The sequence below is a fragment of the Neodiprion virginianus genome, chromosome 7, assembly GCF_021901495.1.
Source record: "Neodiprion virginianus isolate iyNeoVirg1 chromosome 7, iyNeoVirg1.1, whole genome shotgun sequence".
In the NCBI taxonomy this organism is placed as follows: domain Eukaryota; kingdom Metazoa; phylum Arthropoda; class Insecta; order Hymenoptera; family Diprionidae; genus Neodiprion; species Neodiprion virginianus.
Genome location: NC_060883.1, coordinates 14,000,806 through 14,024,701, shown reverse-complemented (window position 1 = coordinate 14,024,701; position 23,896 = coordinate 14,000,806). Strand labels below are relative to the sequence as shown.

The 23,896-nt window shown below is 36.5% G+C and overlaps 1 protein-coding gene across 5 annotated transcripts; it reads right to left on the bottom strand.

Moving 5' to 3' along the window:
• Nucleotides 1-10,396: 10,396 nt before the first annotated feature.
• Nucleotides 10,397-15,029, bottom strand: LOC124308841 (uncharacterized). Of its 5 annotated transcripts, none has more exons than XM_046771980.1 (5): nt 14,962-15,029; nt 14,672-14,798; nt 14,188-14,314; nt 13,900-14,081; nt 10,397-10,561 (listed from the first exon to the last, which is right to left on the bottom strand). In XM_046771980.1, exons 2-5 carry the CDS (start codon nt 14,690-14,692, stop codon nt 10,544-10,546), a joined length of 348 nt encoding a protein of 115 aa, XP_046627936.1. In that variant the 5' UTR covers nt 14,693-14,798; nt 14,962-15,029; the 3' UTR covers nt 10,397-10,543. The 5 variants fall into 5 exon arrangements, with proteins under 5 accessions (XP_046627936.1, XP_046627939.1, XP_046627935.1 ...); XM_046771983.1 differs by lacking the exon at nt 10,397-10,561 and adding an exon at nt 11,894-12,179; XM_046771979.1 differs by lacking the exon at nt 10,397-10,561 and adding an exon at nt 11,894-11,995.
• Between the last annotated feature and the right edge of the window lie 8,867 nt (nt 15,030-23,896).

Genomic DNA, 23,896 nt, shown 5'->3' with positions numbered 1-23,896 from the left:
ACCCCAGGATGCGCTAATTTCGTATGAATAGCGTCAATTAAAAGTCGTTGCATATTTTCCGGAATAACTATTCTCCAATTTTCTCTGTTCTTATTTCTGTGGAACAAAATGCCAGAGTGTATGACAAATCCTGATTCTTCCCCTCCTATCTCGTCCATTGCATCAATTTTGCCCTTAATGTATGGATCTTTAAGCTGCCATTCGCCCAACGTTTTGAAACTCCGTTTCAAATTCGCATCATATTTCAACATGGCAATTGAAATCAATGATGTCTCCTCTGTATCTCTTATAGGCAAAAAGTATTGGTCCATTGACGAGATTACGATTTTTTCTTGCATTTGTTCCACGAATTTACCCTCGGGGTTTCTACTAAAGAAATCTGCTACCGTATTGTCGCTGCCACGACAGTAAGACACTGTAAACGAGTATTGCTGCAGAAGAAGGTTCCATCGTATAATACGAGCATTTTGAAATGTTGACGATCTTAAAAATGTCAAACTCTTATGATCCGTAACGATCTCAAAATTTACTCCAATAAGATAAACCCTAAATTTTTCAACCGCATAAACTATGGCTAAAAGCTCTTTTTCAGTGGTTGTATAATTAATTTCACACCGCGATAAACATCGACTCACCACAGCAATAATGTTATGTTGTTCGTTTTCATCTATCTGGTACAGTATTCCAGCTATTCCTCGATCACTCGCATCCGTTTGAACTTTAAATGGTGTTAATGGGATCACATGTTTGAGCGTAATGCATTCGCTAAAATCCTTTTTCATTTTTTGGAACGCATCTGAGTGTTTATGCGACCATTCCCACGCTTTGTCTTTGGTTAATAATTCTCTAAGAGGGTCTACCGATTTACTGTGTCTTATGTTGAATTGCCTATAATAATTACACACGCCTAAAAACTGTTGTAATTGCTTTTTATTTTTAGGTTCGTCAAATTTCAAAATTGATTCTAATTTCTGAGGTTCAGGCTCAATACCTTTCGAAGAAACCATAAATCCAAGAAAAGGGACGCTCTCTTGGAAAAATAGACACTTCGATAATCGAAGTGTAAAATTATAATCAAGTAAACGCTTACATATCCCCTCCATTACTCGGATGTGTTCTTCGAAGGTTTTCGTCCCAATCAGAATATCATCTATATAACATGACACATACTTGTCAAAATCATTTTTCAACGCAAAACTCAGGGCACGGATAAACCCGCTTCCGGCTGTTTTTAATCCAAAAGGGATTCGACAAAATTGGTATGTGTGAGAATCAAATAAAAAGGCAGTATAAGGTCTCGAATCTTTGTGTAATGGAACTTGCCAATATCCGTGTGTGAGATCCATCTTAGAGAACCATTGACAACCATGGTATTTCTGTAACAATTCGTTAATTAACGGCGGCGATTCGTGATCATCTTCTATAGCTTTGTTAAGAAATCTTGCATCCAAACATACTCTGACTGTCCCATCCACCTTCTTAACTATTCGGAGAGGATTGCAAAACTGGCTAATTCCACGTTCAATAATTCCTTCCGAGATCATTTCTTTTATCGCACGAGCTGTTGGTTCTCGGACTTGCAATGGTATTGGATACGAGTGTCGGATACTTGGATTATTCGTTGTCAATTTTAGTTGGTGTTCGTAACCCCTAGCGCATCCTGCTTTATCCGAGAATAGCGTTTGCGATTTTATTAATACGTTATAAAAATTATTCTTTTGTTCATCACTAAGGGATTTGGCATTTTCCACGATATTCACGAATTCATTTAAATTACTTGTCTGTTCCACAGCTGTACTTCGATTATGATTTTCTTCATTTTTCATCGTTTCTAAAACACATATATTTGCCGATAAATTTTCTTCGAGTGTATTTTCACGGTTTTTAATTTGTACTCTAATATCGCACAACTTCGAGCTTTCATCCGCGCTGGTTTTACTCGCGCCAACGTTTTCGTTATTTAGATCGCTTTCATCAATGATCTCGTCATTTTTGTCAACTACAACTTGATTGCAGTTCAGTCCATTCTCAACCGAAATCTCGTGAGATTTTATCACATAAACATAGATCGTATCATCTTTCCGGGAACAAACAAGTTTTTCAGGCGCACAAGCGTCAAATATAATCGATGACTTTGATAAACGACGGTCGCGGACTTCTATAAACCCTTGTTTATAATTTAATATGACTTGATTTTTCAAAAGCCAATCATTGCCTAATATTACATCCGACGTCAAATACGGAACGACCAGAAACGTACCCGATATGGTCATATCTTCAACGCGTATTTCCAAAAAAATTTGACGCCTTATCGTCGTGGCTTTTTTCCCAATCGCGGTAGAAACAACTAAATTGGTCACAGGTAATTCTTTTAAAGCAAATTTTCCTTTCAAAACATTATAAAACAGCTCGGAAATAACAGTCACTTGGCTACCCGTATCAAGAAGCGCTACTTGACCTTGACCACCTATCGTTATTTTCAAATGAGGGCATTGAGATAACGTCAATTCTTCCTCCTTAATATCTAGGCCCTCGTTTCCTTCGATTCCTACCCGTAATTCTTCCAAAAAATCGAAGCCCCGTCGATGCGATGGAGGACCCGAAGGCATCGCATCACCTGTTAGTTTAAATGGTTGTTTGAATTTCGCATTGCCGTTTCTCCATTAGACGACGGCCTTGGAGGTGGGAAACGAGTGTCCGGCATATTAAGATTCCCAAATGAATTCGGAATATTATTTTCGTGTCTCGGGTGTTTATTTTGATATGGCCCCGGGTCATTTCCGCGGCGATTATTTCTATAAGACCTGTCGTAATTTCTTCCTCGTATTTCCATCCGTCTAATTTTCGTGTTCGAATATTTGTTTTGATTTTTTTCTGGGTCGTTTCGATCGTATTTATTTTCCCGTTCGCGTCGTATACTATCTAAATTCGCTAACGTTTGTCCTATTATTTTCGAATCGTGATAATTTACCGTTGCCAGCGTTTCCCTTACCCAATTCGGATATTGTTGGATAATTTGATAATTTATTTCGTACTCTGTTAACTGGGGAATAAAATATTTGGATTCTTTTAATTGACGATAAAAGTACGTTTGTAACGACTCTGTTCGTGAATCATAACGTCTATCCATCCAATTTTTCTTAAATCGCACTCTCACCGGCACCGAATAAAACTCCTCAAGAAAACGCTCTTTAAATATCTCATAACTTTCCACATCGCCTTGTAAATCCTTCCATAAGCTTGCTCTTCCCTCTAACGAATGTTCAACTATCAATAACTTCTGACCTGGCTTTACATTTTTTGCGGTAAAAAACCTTTCCAACATTTCTAAAAATTCTATCGGATTCGATTCATACTCGTCTTTAAATTTAGGTAATTTCAAGTCCAAATTAAGGTTTTGTACATTACTTATGATCGACGAAATCTCCTCGGTATTGACATTACGCTGGCCTTGATTGTTGATCAGGTGTTGACTATGTTGTCGTTGAGCCTCGAGAGATCGTCGCTCTTCTTCTATCTCTTGCCGAAGACGATTCAAGGACTCTCTTTCTAGCTCCAAATCGCGCGTTCGCGACGATTGCGGATCGGGTACAATTTCGTCGCGCGTTATTGCTGGCATTTTCTTTTGATTTGTACGCCTCGATTCTGTAAACGTGTAATTTTTAAATTTTTGTTTCGAATTTCGCCCTGATCTTGTCACGTAAATCTGTTCATTCTCATTTGCCATGCATTTGTAATAAATGTCATCAAAGTATATGTAGATTTAAACAAGGTACCAAATTTTATAATCTCAATAAAGTATGCGAAAATAATCTCACAATCTAATTTTTTTTTTTTTTTTTTTTTTTTTTTTTTTTTTTTTTTTTTTTTTTTTCAAGTTTGTGAGTTCACGATATCACTTCTTAGACAACTACAATATAAAATTTTAAATTTATTTTATTCCTTGATATCGTGCCACTTAGTTGGGCGCCATCTTGTAAAAACAATTTATACTAGTTTTATCTTTATTGAACATATGAGGCCCTATTTTCACACACAGTCACATACAATTACACACCGTCACATACAGATATATACACACACTCATCCCAATTTATACAGCATTCTCGGATTTATCTTGGAGTTCGGTGAGACTTTTAAATAAACAATACTTCAAATTTTAACTTATCTAGGACGCTCGTTTTTCTCCCACGTTGGCTCCTGCCCTGGGACTGGAATCCGGGATCGAAGTCGATGATTTCAATAGATTCTCCACGTTAAATCTAGTTTGAAGTATTGGCCAGTTTCCGTTGAGTCGCCTACCGGGAGATGAGCGGATGACCGGTCCCTTCGACGTCCCAGAGCAAAGAGACCGAGCAAGCGAAAGCGAACTCGGTAGTGTGATTCGAGGGGAGGAAATGAGAGATCGAGGATCGGTGGATTCTTCGATTATAGGATTCGATTCTGACCGCGGACAAATTCAAAATTTTGGATTTATCACCTTACAAGTATTGCATTTTTAGCTAAAAAAGGCGCGTTTTAGACAAAAAGGCGTAATACAATAACTATGGGGTTCTACAGAAAATGTCAGGAGGATAAAAAGTTGCGTTGGTTTATACCGGAGTAGTGAGAATTTTTTCAAAATTTTTTTCTAAATTTTTTTTCTTTCAATTTCTTGTCAGGACTCTGATGAATAGAGGCTCCATTTGGGAATTATGGGATCTAGAATAATATACCAAGAAATAAAATTTGTTTATTTTTTCATTTTCAATGAACTACAATTTTTTGCGGATTTTTGAAAAATTATTTTAACAATTTTATCAGATTTTTTAATAATATTATTTTAACAACTTGTTCGGTTGCAACTCGGAGAATCATCGTCAATTGAGTTATTGTGTCTTGAGAACTATCAGATTTAATGCAAAATATTAAAAATGAATCACTGTAAACGTTTAAACTTGCTTTCTAGCACAAAAAAAAAAAAAAATAATCAATCACGTCTCTTACCTCATCTATACCAGTTTAACGTGTAAAATTGACTGAAGATAAAGAACTTCGAATTAAAAAACGAGACATAATTATTACTTTACGTAAACAAGGCATGTCATATCGAATTATCGTGAAAAAAAGAATTCATCGATAAGTATGGTCTGGCCGGCGTAAAGGCAATTTTTTTTGAACGAAAAACTCGTATAGATGACGTAAGAGACGTGATTGACTATTTTTTTTTTGCGTTAAAAAGAAAGTTCAAAAGTTTTTATTTTTCATTTCTTAATATTTTGTATTAAATCCGATAGTTCTTGAGACACAACTTAACTGACAATTTAACTGACGTCAATCAATGATCCTTTTTCCTGAGAATAGTACAGCGAACGTGTTACGAGAGGCAGCACTAGTAGTAGGGACAAACATAAAATATTTACATTTAACGCAGTGTTATCAGTGTTCCCAACCGTAACATAATTATAGTACATGTCACATGATTTCACTGCTGGCACTATGTAACATTAGACCCGTCCTATAACCCGTAAACGTACTATAATTTCACTTTCACTGCATCACATGTGAATTTTTCCTCGTTTCTTTCGGATGTTTAGCTTTAATATTTTTTTTTTCGCCTCGATTCCCCATATTTTCCGTTCGACCCGCGGTTCGACCATCGGTGCGTTTCACTAAAGGACCACTAGGCGGTGAATGCGAGCGTACGTTCAGCGCGGTAAATTTGATCAAGACGAAAACTCGTAACAAGTTGATAACCCCGACGGTTAATGGGTTACTTCTAGCTGGCCAAAGAGTGAAAAAAAAATTATGTCACATTTGAACCTCTGGCCGACGAATACAAACGAATGAACAAAAACACCCTTTATCCGCGGTCGATTCCAAAAGCCACTGCAACGGCAAGCAATACGAACGTCGACGAATCAGAACTATCCGAAGATGATTTTAGAATGCCAGAATAATATAAAGTATTTTCGTTGAAAAAAAGACGTTATTTTAATAAAAAGTTGAATTTGAGTGTTTACAGTGCTTTTTGTTTCTTTTCAATCAATGAGTTTTACGTTTTTCAGGTTTTTCGAAAAGTACTAGAATTTTCTTATGCGTACGATAATGCTACGGCCCTGGCCACATAATTCTGATCGACGGGGTTGGGAACGCTGCAGTGTTATTTACGTGATATAAATTGATGATTAAAAAATATAAATGAAACACAAAAATTTTTTTTTTCAACAATTACAATGCCAACAAAGCATTGCAGTTTTGCGAAGTGTACGTCGGATAACCGCTATCCGGAGGAAAACGTGTTTTTTATACCATTCATAAAACCTCATATTGATGGGGTTAGATGTAATAAATGGATACATGCATGGAGGACAGTGGATTTAACAGTAGAAAAAATAAATAAATATTCATGTGTGTGCTCTAAACATTTTATTGGTGGAAAAGGTCCTACTGAGGAAAATCCAGATCCTGTTTCTGCAACGATTAGTGAAGTAAGTAATAATAAATTTTTTTTTAACTAATTAAGTTAGCGATTGGAGTAAAAAAAATTGGTATTGAAATATTAATTATTACAGACGTAGTAGACATGAAAAAATTTAACTTAGGTAAAAAAAAGTTGAAAAATACTATTTATAAAAAATACACATACTGATTTAGTAATTTTCTACATGTGAATTTTTTTATTTTAAAGTTTTAGCCATTTTATAGACTGATTTGCTACTGGAGAAAATTAATTAATGTCTGCTAGAGTCAAAGTCATAAATAATTGACAAATTTATTACTAAAGTTATGAGTGAATAAATAATTTTATTACCTGTTTAAAAAATTTTTCTTAGTAATAAACTTATATTTTTTATAGATCCCAAAAGCACGAAGCAAACGTCCTTCAACATCAACGATCGACTCTTTGTGCAGTCCGCTCCAAAAATCGAAAAATGGGTGCGTGTACTTATGTACGCGCGTGAGAAGTTATACTTCTTTGGCATCATTAAAAAATACACAACATGTCAAAATCTTCTGTCACACAATGATAAAGAAAAGAAGTATGTAATAAAAAACAATAAAACAAATAACGGATGTCTTACATTATATTTAAATAATCTATTAAATTTTTGTCACGAACTTTTTATTAAATGTTCTATTAAATTTATTGCTTTATTTTGTAAATATTAAAAAACCAATAATAAATATTCAACATTGATAATTTAATAATATTTAGTATTAATTATATTAAATAATGATATTTTAATTTATATCAATAAATAATACATACGAATAACTAACCTCAATTATATTGGAGCACTTGAAAAAGTATTTTAGCACAATTTTTTCACTAATATTCACAAATTTTTCGAGACTTAATGAATTCGGTTGAGTGGGCAACTTCATCCTGATAATTTTGTGTTACAGTATTAAATAATGATATTTTAATTTATATCAATAAATAATACATACGGATAACTAACCTCAATTATATTGGAGCACTTGAAAAAGTATTTTAGCACAATTTTTTCACTAATATTCACAAATTTTTCGAGACTTAGTGAATTCGGTTGAGTGGGCAACTTCATCCTGTTAATTTTGTGTTACAGTGATGCGCGCGCATCTTGAAATTGAATTCGGTTGAGTGGGCAACTTCATCCTGTTAATTTTGTGTTACAATTTTGTGTTACAGTGATGCGCGCGCATCTTGAAATTTCACTCTCATCAGTTTTTCATAACACGCCTAAAGAAGTATAACTTCAAAAAAGGGAAAGATGTTAACTCAGAGTTTTCAAATCCAATTCAGCAAAACGATACTCAAGATATTCCATTAGATAACTATTCAACTCCTCAATTCACTGAATTACCACTAAGTAACGAAGAGCACATCAATGAATCTGTAGCTCATGCAGAATGTCAAACTTGTATGGAAGTTGAAAGTATTTTTGTAATAAAATTATAAAAAGAGATTGAAACACTTACGAAAAAGTTAAGCACATCTACTGTTAATTATGAATCATGCATGAATGATCGTAAAAGGTTTAAGTTTTATACAGGCTTAATGCCAGAAGATTTTGATATTCTGTGGAATTTCTTAGGTCCGCCAACTGAATCATCACTGATGATCTAGCATTCACGATCTGATACTAATAAACACATAACGATAAAACAATTTAAAGCATTATCGTTGAAAAATCAATTATTGAAGTTATACTTCTTTAGGCGCGTTATGAAAAACTGATGAGAGTGAAATTTCAAGATGCGCGCGCATCACTGTAACACAAAATTGTAACACAAAATTAACAGGATGAAGTTGCCCACTCAACCGAATTCATTAAGTCTCGAAACAAGATGCGCGCGCATCACTGTAACACAAAATTAACAGGATGAAGTTGCCCACTCAACCGGATTCATTAAGTCTCGAAAAATTTGTGAATATTAGTGAAAAAATCGTGCTAAAATACTTTTTCAAGTGCTCCAATATAATTGAGGTTAGTTATCCGTATGTATTATTTATTGATATAAATTAAAATATCATTTTTTAATACTGTAACACAAAATTAACAGGATGAAGTTGCCCACTCAACCGAATTCATCAAGTCTCGAAAAATTTGTGAATATTAGTGAAAAAATTGTGCTAAAATACTTTTTCAAGTGCTCCAATATAATTGAGGTTAGTTATTCGTATGTATTATTTATTGATATAAATTAAAATATCATTATTTAATATAATTAATACTAAATATTATTAAATTATCAATGTTGAATATTTATTATTGGTTTTTTAATATTTACAAAATAAAGAAATAAATTTAATAGAACATTTAATAAAAAGTTCGTGACAAAAATTTAATAGATTATTTAAATATAATGTAAGACATCCGTTATTTGTTTTATTGTTTTTTAATGATGCCAAAGAAGTATAACTTCTCACGCGCGTACATAAGTACACCCACCCATTTTTTTTTTTTTAACTCTTTTGAGATTACGATGTGGTTTTTTATTATATGATTTGAGTTGCCGGTTTGGTGTCAGTATGGGATATATTTCTAAAATAACAACAACCTGGATACAACTAATGTATTGTAAATTTAAACAACTAAATAATTTTCCATCAGCTAAAGATATCAATAAAAACTTACCTCAAGCCTTTAACAAATTTAAAAATGTGCGAGTAATTATTGATTGCTTTGAATGGAACATGGAAAAACCAAAAAATTTTAGTCAACAAGGAAATACATATTCGAGTTACAAATCTCATAACACAGTGAAGTTTTTGATTGGAATCATACCTACTGGAGGGTGTTGCTTTCTTTCAGAAGGTTTCGAAGGACGCATAACTGATAGAAGTATCACCGAGATAAGTGGATTTCTTGAATATTCGGAGAAAGGTAACTTAATATTAGCAGATCGTGGTTTTAACATAGAAGATTTATGTAATAAGTATAAATGCACAGTATTAACGCCACCGTTTCTGAAATCAAGAAAAAAATTTACAAAAAATGAAGTCAAAAGAGCAAGAGAAATTGCTTCGGCTCGAATACACGTGGAACGATTCATTGGTCGAATGAAACAGTTTAGAATAATGCAAAGAATTATGCCCAAAACTTTATTGCCTATTGTATCACAAATTGTGTTTGTAATTGCAATGCTAGTAAATTTTCAAGAGCCACTTGTTACTTAAATATTTCAATAAAATTTATGAAAATAATTATAACACTATTACTATTTTGTTATATCTGATTAGTTCAGTAAGTAGAGTATTATTAGTCATAAGATTTAAAATATTTTTTAACAAAAAACAATCATAAAACATTTATAGTAATAACATACACATATCTCATGCTATCATTAAAAATAAGTTAACTGTAGTTTTACTGCACTCATATGTCCATCACAAGTAGTGGTAACTTTCGTGGTAGTCTCATCTCAAAAAATTCCATAGCTAAGACATTATGGACTTTGCATAATTTAGTTGTTAGAGCATTTATAAAATTTTCATCTCGAGAAATCTTCTCGACCACAAAACCATTCTTAGGCGTCCACACAATAAAGTCATAATATTGTAATTCCAAAATAGCTAATGTCAGCTGAATTTGGTAGTAATAAGCATGATTTCTTTTCAAAGTAATTTGCTCATTTTTAACCGTATAGCACAGATTACTTTAATCTTTGATTTCAGCTAAATTAAGAGGTGAGTAATTTTTTAATTTGTAAGGACACTTTACTTCAATACAGTAGAGCAGTTCATTGTTTTCCACAATTAAGCCATCTGGGCTACAACCAAGTCCTGGGAACCGATTATTAACAATCAATCCTGGTTTTTTAATCTGAGTCCTATTAATAGACGTAAGGTAATCTTGGATTGCAGTTGATTCATTTTCTCGACCGTAAGCAATCGCAGGCAAGTGACTAATATCTTTTGTTTCTTGCCATAACTTTGTATTTATTAAATTTGTTAAATCTTTGCTTGTATAAAATGACTTACAATCTGATGCAGTAATTCGGTATCTTCGTGCATTGAGCCATGCCGGACTATTTTGTTCTACCTGAAGCTCAAATGGACCAAGCGTTGATGAGCTTAAATTAGTTTGAAACTCTGCAATTTTCAATTTTAATATTAACTTTTGATCACAGTCCAAATCATAATCATCATACTGTATTTGCAGTAAGTCGATCCACATTGGTTTTTCATTTTTGTGTTGTAAGCGTTGAATAAAATCAGTTGTCATTATATCAGCACTCACAGAACTGCTTAGGTTCGACTGCACACTAAAATCAATTACTTTTTTTCTATTAGCTTCATTACAATTTTTTTTTTTTTACACTCTTTACTTGAATTTTTCGTTGATTCAACTTTTTTATACTCAGCAGTGATGATATTTGATGGATTATTTCCTGTTTTGCGACCTTGATTCCATTCTTTTATTTTAGAAGTACAAGTTAGCGGTTCAAAACCATGTTGAAGCGTATATTCTTCTAGTTTAAAAAGTAATCCTACAATATGTGAGCAATTTAAAGATTCAGACGCTGGACATTGACATGCAGCATTTATTACGTTTCCATCGTCATCAAGACCTATTACCACATCGTAAATCGTAGTTTTAAAGGATGATTGGAAATTTGCCCTTAGATAATAAATATTGTTACAACTATTATCTTGTAAATCTTTTATACAATCACTAATATAGTACAATCTACCTCTTTGAATGGTTTTAGAGTTACCAGAGACAGGCATTAAATCGTCGTCCATTTCTTGATCATCGTCATCGCTTTCCTGTGAATTTTTACCTTCTGTAATGTACTCATGTATAATACCGTAACAAAATGAACGAGGAACCTGTTTAGATGGAAATGTTTGCCAATTATCATTAGGATAGAAAGTAGTATGGATGGGTAATGTTGTAGAAGAATCTGATGTCACTGTTGATCCAGATGTAGATGCCAATGAGACTGTTAAAGATGCTTGCAAGCGTTGTTTCTTCTTCACTAACCATATTCCTTTGTCGATACCTTCAAAAATAACTCCTTCTCTTCCGTTATTTATACAATCGTTGACCCTAATGCGTACCAATAAAAGATTATTAAATTATTAAATTCTAACTAACTGATAAACTCATCACTGTGAGTCATCATTTATATATGTTTTCAAAATTATTAAAAAAAAAAATTAAATGAATAAAAAATGAATAGTTAATTTTTTCACTATTAATTACCATTGACTAGAATGACATATAACCTCTATCTGTTACTAAATCATATTCATTTATTTAATTTTTTTTCATTACCATCTATATTTCATTTATATTTCACTCTGAAATAAATCTGAAATTTATTATTACTTTCAATTTCTCTTATTACAGTTTGAATCTCCCGCTATTTTTTCACTACAGTCTGTATACAAACCTGTCAATTAATTCGTTTTCTTTTCCGGTAACTTTTAAATTACGGCACGCAAGCCAACGTTTTAGTGTTACTACATTGTTGTCTTTTACGGTTGCAAATTTTAGTTTTGCTCCAGGAACGTCGTCTTCTGTTAAAAACATTTTTTTTTAGTGCATTTTACTGTGTTTATATGGGGGTTAGACAGTGTTTGTCCCTACCGAACTACTAGCGCTGCTAGTGAGTAATTTTTCGTACTTCAAGAAAAAGGCTCATTGACGACGATTCTCCGAGTTCCAGCCGAAAAAAATTTTAACACAAGATTTCAAAAAATTCTGAAACAATTGTAGTTAAGATTTTAAGAATGAAAAAGTAAACAAATTTTCTTTCTTGGTATATTATCTTAGACCCCATAATTCCCAAATGGAGCTCCTCCACTCTTCAGTCCCGACAGAAAATTGTAAAAATATGAAAAAAAAAAATGGGTGCGTGTACTTAGGGGCCGTACTTAAATTACGTAACGGAATTTGAAGAACTTTTCAACCCCTACCCCCCCTGTGTATCAGATCATAACAAAATGTCAACCCCCCCTCCCCCCGTCCCAAATTGTACGTAATTTTTCGGAATTAAATAACGAAATAGCATAAAATTTTATTAAAATCATTTGTATTTTTCATTATTCTTTTATTTATTAATTATTAATTAATTATTAAATTCAGTTTGAATTTTTTTATTAATCATCAAAAAATTTTACATTCAATTCAAAAAATTACGTACAAGCATCAAAAGACCCCCGCCCCCGTATCGTAACAAAGTGTAACAATCGAGTCTGACCCCTCCCCTCCCTTACGTTTGTTACGTAATTTAAGTATGGCCCCTTATGTACGCGCGTGAGAAGTTATACTTCTTTGGCATCATTAAAAAACAATAAAACAAATAACGGATGTCTTACATTATATTTAAATAATCTATTAAATTTTTGTCACGAACTTTTTATTAAATGTTCTATTAAATTTATTTCTTTATTTTGTAAATATTAAAAAACCAATAATAAATATTCAACATTGATAATTTAATAATATTTAGTATTAATTATATTAAATAATGATATTTTAATTTATATCAATAAATAATACATACGAATAACTAACCTCAATTATATTGGAGCACTTGAAAAAGTATTTTAGCACAATTTTTTCACTAATATTCACAAATTTTTCGAGACTTGATGAATTCGGTTGAGTGGGCAACTTAAATAATACATACGGATAACTAACCTCAATTATATTGGAGCACTTGAAAAAGTATTTTAGCACAATTTTTTCGAGACTTAATGAATTCGGTTGAGTGGGCAACTTCATCCTGTTAATTTTGTGTTACAGTGATGCGCGCGCATCTTGAAATTGAATTCGGTTGAGTGGGCAACTTCATCCTGATAATTTTGTGTTACAATTTTGTGTTACAGTGATGCGCGCGCATCTTGAAATTTCACTCTCATCAGTTTTTCATAACGCGCCTAAAGAAGTATAACTTCAATAAAACAAAAAATCTGAAAAATTCTAACTACTCCGGTCTGAACTTACGCAACTTTTTACTCTCTTGACATTTCCTGTGAAACTCCATAGTTATTGTATTACGCTTTTTTTTGTCTAAAACATGCATTTTTTAACTGAAAATGCAATACTGGAGCGAAAAAAATCGTACGAAACTTTCTAAAAAACGAAAATGTAGGTTTTGATATCCTTTTCAATTTTAGTGTAGCTAGAACCGAGGAAAAAGTTTCCCTTAGCTGTAGGTGTCATTTTCGGCAGCTGAAAAATGGCCATTTTCAAAAATATGTATTGAGATAAAAAATAATTGGAGAATTTTATAAAAAAAAGAAAAATGAAAGTTAATTTCTCCTCTTTAAAACGCCGCTTGGAAAATTTGATTATCTTCATTTTTGAGTCCGCTATCTAATTTTTCAGTGCGACAAGAAATTTCAACTGGTGTACCCAAAATTTTGGTTGACAGTGTATATGTCCCATCATATTTCTGATAAGAAAATAAACGTACTATGTATTCGGTAACGAGTCGCCCACAAACTTCATTATATAGGTCATAATGTCGGAATGACGGTTTTTTTAATGCGCCAGCTGCAGACCCGCTAGGTGTGTATGTCTGCTGCTTCGTTTTTTCCTTCATTTCACAATCTCGTACATATTGCCATCTTTTTTTCGCATCATCTGTAGTTATGCCTGTAACATTTGATAGAATATGGACTTATTGACTACTTGAAGATAGCCAACTAGCTAGCCTAACCTAACTAGCTTTGATCGTCAGAACATTACTATTCGCACCAACCTCCCAAGGTGTTGCTGATTTGAAAAGACTCTTTTGGAAACAGCTTCAATGAGAAACTCGTCGCACAGTACATTCTCATCATCGACCTCTTCGGTACTTGGAGATTCCGTAACGCCTGGTCTTGGTACTACAAAAATTGCGTGATGTGATTAGAAGAATAAAATAGTATGAAATCTTTCTTGCTCAGGCATATTTTCCCTGTATCAATGAGATACATAAGTACTTGGTTCGATAAATAATAAAATAAACCATATGTTTAAAAAAACTACTGGTCGCACGTGGCCGTGTACAGTTTTTGTATTATGGGCCCCTTACCGAGCTTTTCACAATTCTATAGGTTTCATGAAAACGCTTAACCAAATCTTAGCCAAACTCTCACCCTTAGTCTATAGCTTTAAAGGTTCAGTTAAATCAATAATTCATTGTGACTCGATTGAAAAAAAAAATTTATTCGTTGGCGGAGAAGACTTGCAGCTAAACTTACCCAAAGTAACAATATTTTCATCAACTTTCAGGCACTCTACGTGCTCGTCATAATGCTCCAAGCATTTGTGTTGTAGGATATTTGGACAACCTTGTATTAGCCAGCTACAGTATCCACATTTCACAGGCTGCAAATAAGAGATTATGATATGAATATTTTCGAATTATAGGTTAGAAATTCGGTGATATTAGGTCAAACGTGACGAAAAGTTGAATTATTTCCACTTCAACAACAACCAGAACGAACAATTAAATAAATGAATTTTGTATTCTGAAGAATTTTATACTTACAGGACCTGACGAATTCATTTTTGTCTTTTGTTATGCACCCACACACACGCAGATAAAGAGATTTGTTTGACAGTTCGCAAATACTGGTAGTGCACACGGAACGGAATGTCCGGAACGCCTCTGATTGGAGCTTGAAAAGTAACCGGATTCCGGGTTCGTGGTGTAACATCCGACCGGAACGTCCGTATGTTTTATCGACTATTATTACTGCATGTTACTTTTATCAACTAACCAAACTCGAAGTACGAGAATCTTGTAACCATGAGGAATTAAATCAACTGTCTAACTATTTGGAATATCCCTAGATGGAAATGACTATGAAATTCACTAACCAAGGCTTAAAAACCATGTTACGAGATCTTCGCACTACAGAAAGCTATAATATTATTATACGTTACTATATATCACTATCATATTAACACCATAATTAACTAACACGATTATATCCAATTATTATATAGCACTCGACAATGCCATTTGTGCTTTCGGAGCTAAGAGCTATACTATAAGCAACTTACGCTATACCATATAGCCTGGAGTATAGAAGACTGTGAAACCATAGATAAATGTATAACCAATATAATGTAAAGATAGCACTGCTGCAATAAGCCATAAAACCAGAGACTGCAAAACCGTCAAAACCGTGAATACTAATTATCCAGCATGAACTATACCTTCCTTCGTAACGCCGTATTGTAGGCAACACGCGCAACGTTTTGAAGGCAATGCAGATCTCCAATGTGGAGCCATACAGAGCTTCACCTAGAGAATACATTAGGAAACTTACCGACGAAACGACCAAAGGTAAATCAACTCGCACTAAACTCAAAGATGCATACGTGGCAATGTCCAATGACAGGCAACCAACAAGTATAAAGAAAACGTTCTAGAAGCTTCCAAGCCGATTTATATCAATATAAAAATTAACAATTACAGAAGAGAATTATATACAAAAAGCACACATGTAAACCTGCTTTAAAGCTATGAATTATCAAATTATTAAATACCCTAAATCTGTTAAGATAGTTATAACACAAATACCTAAGAATATTCGCAGCAGCGCGATTCTAATGATGTTAAGCAAATAGCAACTATGTTTCATAAACAATCGCTATTGTACTCCAGGTGAATAACGACAGTAATCGATTATAATACATATGTAATTCTATATAGATACACGCTATAAAACTAACAAACGACGGGTAACCAATATGACATATGGACTTTGTAACGAGCAAGATAGTAAAAATATTAGGAAGTAAACAGAAAGAAGTTGAGTAGCCGAGGGGCCAAGGGGGGGCTTGCGCCTCAACAAAGAAGCTCACGCAAGTTGGAAAATTACAGAACAAAGTCCCCGCACCTACACCACCGCACCAGTGCAGCGTTATACTATATGTAAAAACTTACAATATAGTAATAGCAGTAGTACAGCAAGGCCGGTTCTGAGTACAAACACCTTCCTTACCGACCGAGCCGCTCCGCGCAGCCCAGACTCAAACCCTTTTCCGCGATGACGTCACAGTCTGCCGTACCAAAGGTCAAAACCGTGCAACCTTACCGACAGTTGTATCGATCGAGGGTCAAAATCGTGCTGTTTTACCGACAATCTTACCGACCCCGTGCAACCTTACCGACAGTTGTATCGATCGAGGGTCAAAATCGTGCTGTTTTACCGACAATCTTACCGACCGAAGGTCTGTAGTGCTCGCCTGCCAACGGTAGAGGGCGCAGCGGGGGCAAGAACTTTCTTACCGTTCCGCATTCTTCTCCCACGATAGGACTGCTGATGTGTAACATGAACCACTCCGAATTCCTTTCCCACGGTAGGACTGCTGACGTGTAACATCAACCACCTCACATTCCTTTCCCACCTTATCAACCACGTGACATTCCAAAATTAATGGTTCCGAGAATCGTGTTTCACTTATTCGGATGTCGGTTTGATATCAACCACCTCACATTCCTTTCCCACCTTATCAACCACGTGACATTCCAAAATTAATGGTTCCGAGAATTGTTTTTCACTTACTCGGATGTCGGTTTGATATCAACCACGTGACATTTTTTGGCTTGTAACTGCCGTGTGAACTCTACGATGAGTATTTGGACGGGTTCAGACCGGAGTGCAAGGTCGGCCGATAGCCGCGGTACATTCAGAGCCATGGATCTGTGGTGTCGGGTGACTATCGCTCTAGGAATGCCAAAAGGTGCGCGCGCATCCGTACGGCTGCCCTATGAAAAGGACGCTCATCACTGCAAACGATCATTACGTCACAAGCTGTCAAGTATACGTGAGGAAAGAGCTCAAGATGGAATCCGCGAAGTGTTTGAGATTGATCGATATTATGGAATCGGCGTTCAAGATTTTATCGGAAAAATCGTCGCCGGCAGAAATTGCAAAATGGATTCGACTCGGAACCCAAAATATCAGGCTTTTGAATAAAATCTTACGCAACAACGCCTCAACGATCGGGGAGAAGACAAGAATTTTGACTACTATTGGAATTCTGAAATCGTTGACAGTCAAATTGGAACAATTTCAAAAAGTGGGTGACGGATTACGAAGCCGACGAAGAAGCGATCGAGTACGGTGGGAAGATTTGGAATCAGCTTTCGAGAGTAGAATTCGAACTGGATCCATCGTCAATTTGAAGCATAAAGATGTGGAGAGATTTCTAGAAGACGCAAAGGTACTAGCTGTGACGAGGCTGAAAAACGCTCTGAAGAAAGACAGGAGCTTGAAAGCCAACGTTATCCTGGCTTGTAAATTTGAACTTAGAAAAGTTGATCGCACGGTGGAAGAGATCAAATTTTTTAATACAAGAAATGAAATCATCCTCCAGACAACGGATATCAACGAATGGTTCATCGAAAACGCGACGGAGCGTTTGTTGAAAAAGGTGGAAAATTTCCTGGAAAAGGATTCAGGCTGGTCGCTGACCGAAATAATCAATTTGACTGTGAATATCAACAAGTACGTGCCACTACGAGGCGGTGTCTTCACATACACACCACTACCCAAAGATATTCAAGATAAGAAGGCTGCCGTCAACATCCGTAACAGCGACTCGTATTGCTTCCTCTGGTCGGTCACCGCAGCTCTGTTCCCAGCCGACAACAACAATCCCAGTAATATTACTTCGTATCCACATTTCAGCTCAGTGCTACAATACGACGGTTTGCATTTTCCAATGTCTCTAGACAAAAACACCAGTTCAAAATTTGAGAAGCTTAACGGTCTTTCAATTAACGTTTACGGTATAGACCAAGGTGATCGGAAAAAAAGTGAAATAGTACCGATTCACCTGAGTCAGAATGAGTCTGACAAACCTATGATTCATCTTTTGGCGATAGAAACTGAAACCACTGACGATGACGATGATGATGATATGGAATATTGTGAAAAAAATAGAATCTTTCATTTTACTTGTATTCGAAATCTGTCTTGATTAATAAGTTCTCAAATTTTCAAACGCTCACATCAGACGTGGTTGTGCGATAGGTGTCTGTCTCATTTCAATTTCGAAAGATGTTTGTTGAAGCACCGAGCTGATTGCATGAATTTAAACAAAACCAAAGTTATTCCACCTACAGATGAGGAAAAAATACTGAAATTCAAAAATTTCAAGCACAAAGAAACCGTTCCATTCTGCATTTACGCGGATCTCGAATGTTTACTGGAACCTACGCTCAAAAAGATGGGTACAAGAATAATTTATCAGAAGCATCTTCCGTATAGTATAGCTTACTATCTTCATTGCGCGTTTGACGATTCGCTTTCAAAATTCAAAATTAATCGTGGAGAGACTTGCGTTCAATGGTTTGTGAACGAGTTAGCGAAATTGGCACATTCGTTAGAGGGATACTACAAGACTGTTGTACCGATGGAACCACTAAATTTCAATCAAATCAACGAATTTCACTAAACGACAGTGTGTCACATTTGTGAAAAACCGTTTACACTCGCAGATGTGAAACATCGTGATCACTGCCATTTCACTGGAAAGTACCGTGGTGCTGCTCACCGAGGTTGCAATCTAAATTACCAAAATTCGCACATTATCCCAGTGATATTCCACAATCTGTCGGGTTACGATTCACATTTCCTGATCAAAGCACTGGCTACATCGTTCGAGGGCACAACTGAGCTTCTACCCGTAAACAAAGAAAAGTACATTTCATTTACAAAATACGTCGAGGGGACAGATATAAAGTTTAGATTCGTAGATTCGTACCGCTTCATGCCCAGTAGTCTTGAGAAATTAGCAACGTATCTCGGTGATGATCAGAAATCAATCACAAGAAAATTTTATCATAGCTCAGATAAATTTCAGTTATTGACCAGAAAAGGAGTGTTCCCGTACGAATACATAGACAGTTGGGAGAAGCTCGAGGACACACGGTTACCATCCGAACAACAATTTTACTCAAAATTAAATGATCGGGATATATCAGACGACGACTATGCACATGCATGTAAAGTTTGGCAAACTTTTAACGTTCAAACTTTGGGAGAGTATTCGGACTTGTATTTACAGACGGACATGTTTTTACTGGCCGACGTTTTTCAAAACTTTTGACAGAGCTGTTGGACGACGTACAAACTGGACCCGTTACATTACTACACAGCGCCCGGTCTGTCGTTTGATGCAATGTTAAAATGTACAGGCATCGAACTCGAGCTTCTCACCGACATAGACATGGTTATGTTTATCGAAAAGGGTATTCGTGGTGGTGTGTCACAGTGTTCGAACAGATACGCAAAGGCCAACAATAGATATATGGGAGAGGAATTCGATCCTGAGGTCGAAGAATCTTATCTCATGTACTTTGACGTTAATAATTTGTACGGTGCTGCTATGAGCTTTGCTCTGCCATACAGTTCCTTCGAATGGTTATCAGACTTCGGACAATGCGACGTTCTTACCATCTCGGACGACGCGGAGTTTGGTTACATACTGGGGGTTGATTTGGAATATCCGGAGGAACTGCATGAAATTCATAAGGATTTACCACTGTGTCCGGAGCACTACATACCTCCGATCTCGAATAGTAAGCAACCGAAATTGACACCCACGCTATTTTCCAAGAAAAACTACGTTGTTCACTACCGCGTTTTGAAACAATGCTTACAATTAGGCTTAAAATTACTCAAAATTCATAGAGTTCTCAAATTCAGGCAAACCCGGTGGTTCAAAAAATATATAGATTTAAATACCGATTTGCGAAAAAAATCTGACAACGAATTTGAGAAAAATTTTTACAAGCTAATGAACAACGCAGTTTTTGGCAAAACTATGGAAAATGTTAGGAAGTATAGAGATGTCAGGCTGATCACGAAATGGGATGGAAGATACGGTGCTAGAGCTACCATAGCCAAACCCAATTTTCACAGCTGCACCGTTTTCGACAAAGATATAATTATCATTGAAATGAGTGAGACGAAAGTCAAGTTGAATAAACCATTGTACGCAGGTTTCTCCATCATGGATCTGGCTAAAACATATATCTACGATTTTCGTTACAATTACATTAAGCAGAAATTCGGCAACCGAGCAAAATTAATGTACACGGATACCGACAGTTTGATTTACAATTTTACCGTCCCCGACATATACGAACACATTAAGGAGGACTTGCACAAATTCGATACTTCTGATTATCCGCTCGACAACGTTTACGGAATACCTCGAGCAAACAAAAAAGTTCTCGGCTTGATGAAAGACGAGAATAACGGGAAAATCATGCTCGAATTTGTAGGATTAAGAGCTAAGTTGTACGCATTCCGAGTCTTGGGAGATGAAAAAGACAACAAACGTGCCAAAGGTGTTAGAGGATCAGCGTTGGAAAAATTACCTTCAACGATTATTTGGACTGTGCGTTGAAACGTGAAAATCTATCCTCAAATCAGCATTTGATATTGAGTCGAAAGCACGAGGTATACACCGTAGAACAGCAGAAAGTAGCACTGAGCTGGAATGACGACAAGCGGATCGTGTTTCAAAATACAACCGACACGCTTCCGTGGGGCTACAAGCCTACACCTTAGCTTTGTAATTTATAACTGTACCATGTCTGTCGATTGTCTGAAAAAAATAAAGACGCATACTTGTTGTGTGTCGGATATAAAATAAAGAGGGACATACGTTTTTACAAAAAATTCATTTATTCGTTTATCCAACTGTTGTGTGTATTGTCAAAACCTAACCATTTAACGTATATTTTTCTTCCGCGCTTCTTGAGCACCTTCTCCACCAGATAGATATCCGGATGCTTAACCTTGAGGAGCTCTTGTTCGTAGAAACCACCAGCGATGGGTTGATCTCGGTAGTCTTTGAGCTTGTACGTCACAGGATGAGTATTTTACACTCGACTCATCGTGAATATTTCAGTCGTCCAATTGGGAGTGTAACCTTTCTCGGAGACATTTTTGAATTTGCTGATTCGAACTTTGTCGCCGGATTTAAACTTTGCGGATACGGTAGGTATCGCTCGAAGCCCTCCGTACGCCTGACGTAATAACAGCCTCTCGTTTGCAACGGTGACATCCGACGGTTTCATTCTTATGGTTCGGTGTTTGACGTTGTTGTAAGCCGAAACCAAATCGGATAAGATATCGAGCCACTTGTAGCTTCCTTGCATGCTGAACCGTGTCCACATTTTACCTTTCAGCGTGCGATTGAAAAGTTCACAGATCGAAGCCTTCAGATTACTGTACGTGGAGTAAAGTTTGATTCCGTAGCGTGTCATAAGCGATTCGAATTTCGAGTTGTAAAATTCCGTTCCTCTGTCGACGTGTAAATTTTTCGGTACCCGTCCTTGGACAAGCACAGATTCTATTGCCTTCGTAACATCATCTCCAGACTTGCTCTTTATCGGTATAGCCCACGCATACTTTGAAAAGATATCAATGACTGTAAGCATGTACTTGTAACCTTTGTTTTGTCCAGCGTACGACGTCATATCGACAAGATCCGCCTGCCAGGTCTCGTCGATGCCGCGCACGTCTACACGTCGACGCGGGTAATTCCGGCGTGCAGGCTTATGCAGTTCCGTCACCAGTTGTTGCTTTTTCTCGTTCATATTCCAACGCTATTAGTCTGGTGTCCAATTTGGAAATGATTTCCGCGTTTCGAATCGACAAGTCTCTGTCTGTTTTGAAGTCTGTGTAGAAGGTATCCAAGGCTTTCTTCGCGGTGATCTCCAAAGCTTTGATCATTTGATCGAGGTTGTCGATTTGTTTTTGCAGCACGCTGAATTTTCGTCTCAAGGTTTTTAAAGTTACAGCATTGTTCGGCTCTGCGGGATCTGCGACGTTGCACAGTCTCTTGTTCCGTATATCGTAATGCCCGTCCGCTGTCATTTGAAACCCGACACCCGGAGGACCGCGAGTGCTCGCGGTCGTGTTTTTATTCAGCTGACGTCCAAACACGTCGACGCTCATCTCGGTAATGAATGCAAAAATGACGGGAGCTGCTTGATAAATGATTCCTGCTTCGCGTAGCTCTTCGATAATGGAGATTATTTCGTTATTGTGACTCGGATTTCCCGCTGCCTGAGATGCCAGGAGTAAACGAAGACGCTCCACCAACTCGTTTGGATCATCCCAGAAGACGTATTCCGTTTCAACACCTTGTCGAGTGATCATAGCTTGCGGAAGTAGACCTTTACCCTTTCGGCGAGGTGATGAAGAATAATCCATTAATTCGGCAATGACATTTCTAAATTTGTAACTGTTATCGTTTCGAACAGCCCCATCGGATGAGTAATACTTCTTATGCGCGTTCGTTGCGAGGATTATGTTTTTAAAATTTTCCCGATCTCCGGCGCTCACAGTAGAACCGTCAGGCTTCTTTTTGAACAAAAGTTCCAGCAAACCCTTCGTTTTCGGGTAACGCGTGTCGCCAATACGAACGTAGTCACTCTCAAAAGATATCAACGAATCGCCAATCATTAGTCCGTTTGAGAGGTTGCGTACACCGTACACGTTGTCCAATTCGCCTTTTGTCTTCGCATCTCTCATCAGTGCAAAATACTCGTCCTCGACCGGTGTTTCTACGACTGTTTCATCCCCCGCCGAAGCAAAGAAATCGTCCATTTCCGAGAAAGTTTTATTTTTCGTTTCATTTTTCATCTCCTTTATTTCTTCTTTAATTTCTTCCACCTCTTGTTTGACAGGTTTGGTATCTTTTGTAACATTCACCAGTTCTTGCAACGGAGTCACTACTGGTTTGAAAACGTCACTCAATTTCTGAGTCGTAGATTCCCTGCCCGACTTGAGCAATCTGTGTTTTCGACGGATCGCAGCACTTGCTTGAGCGATCTGATGTAGGACACCTTTTTGCTTGGAAATCTCGGAGCTCTGCATGTTGACGCAACTGAATCTGCAACGCTACTGCGTCTCTCGCTCGAAAACGGTAGATTTTATTCCTTTTCCAGGCTAACAAAAGAATCGAATCCCCTCCTGTATCGTCCTTCGTTGAGCTCACTGTCTTTGTCGATCACCAGAAACCCGTACTTCTCACCGTTCCAGCATGCAGAGCACACACTTTTAAACTCTGTGTAAGACATATCGGTGTTCACATGGTCGTTGTATACGTGTCTTAGGTTCATATCGTCTTGTTTGAATAACACGAGTAAGTTTACGTTGTCGCGCACGAGATGTTTGGGAATACGCGCGTACGTCTGACAGAGATAGAAACAGTCAACGTCGTGATGTCTACCCACGCAAAAGTAGGCTCTAATATTGTCCTGCTTCTCGCACGCTACATCGTCAAATATGATTATTGAGTTGGGCCGTGCTTCTTCCGGTGGAATCACTTGCTCACGCTCGGTAAACGCAAAATACTCCGTACTCTCAACATGGTCCAGCAATTGCTTCAACAATTGGTATTTGGGTTGGTTGAGAGATTTCGAGTAGATGTAGATATTTTCA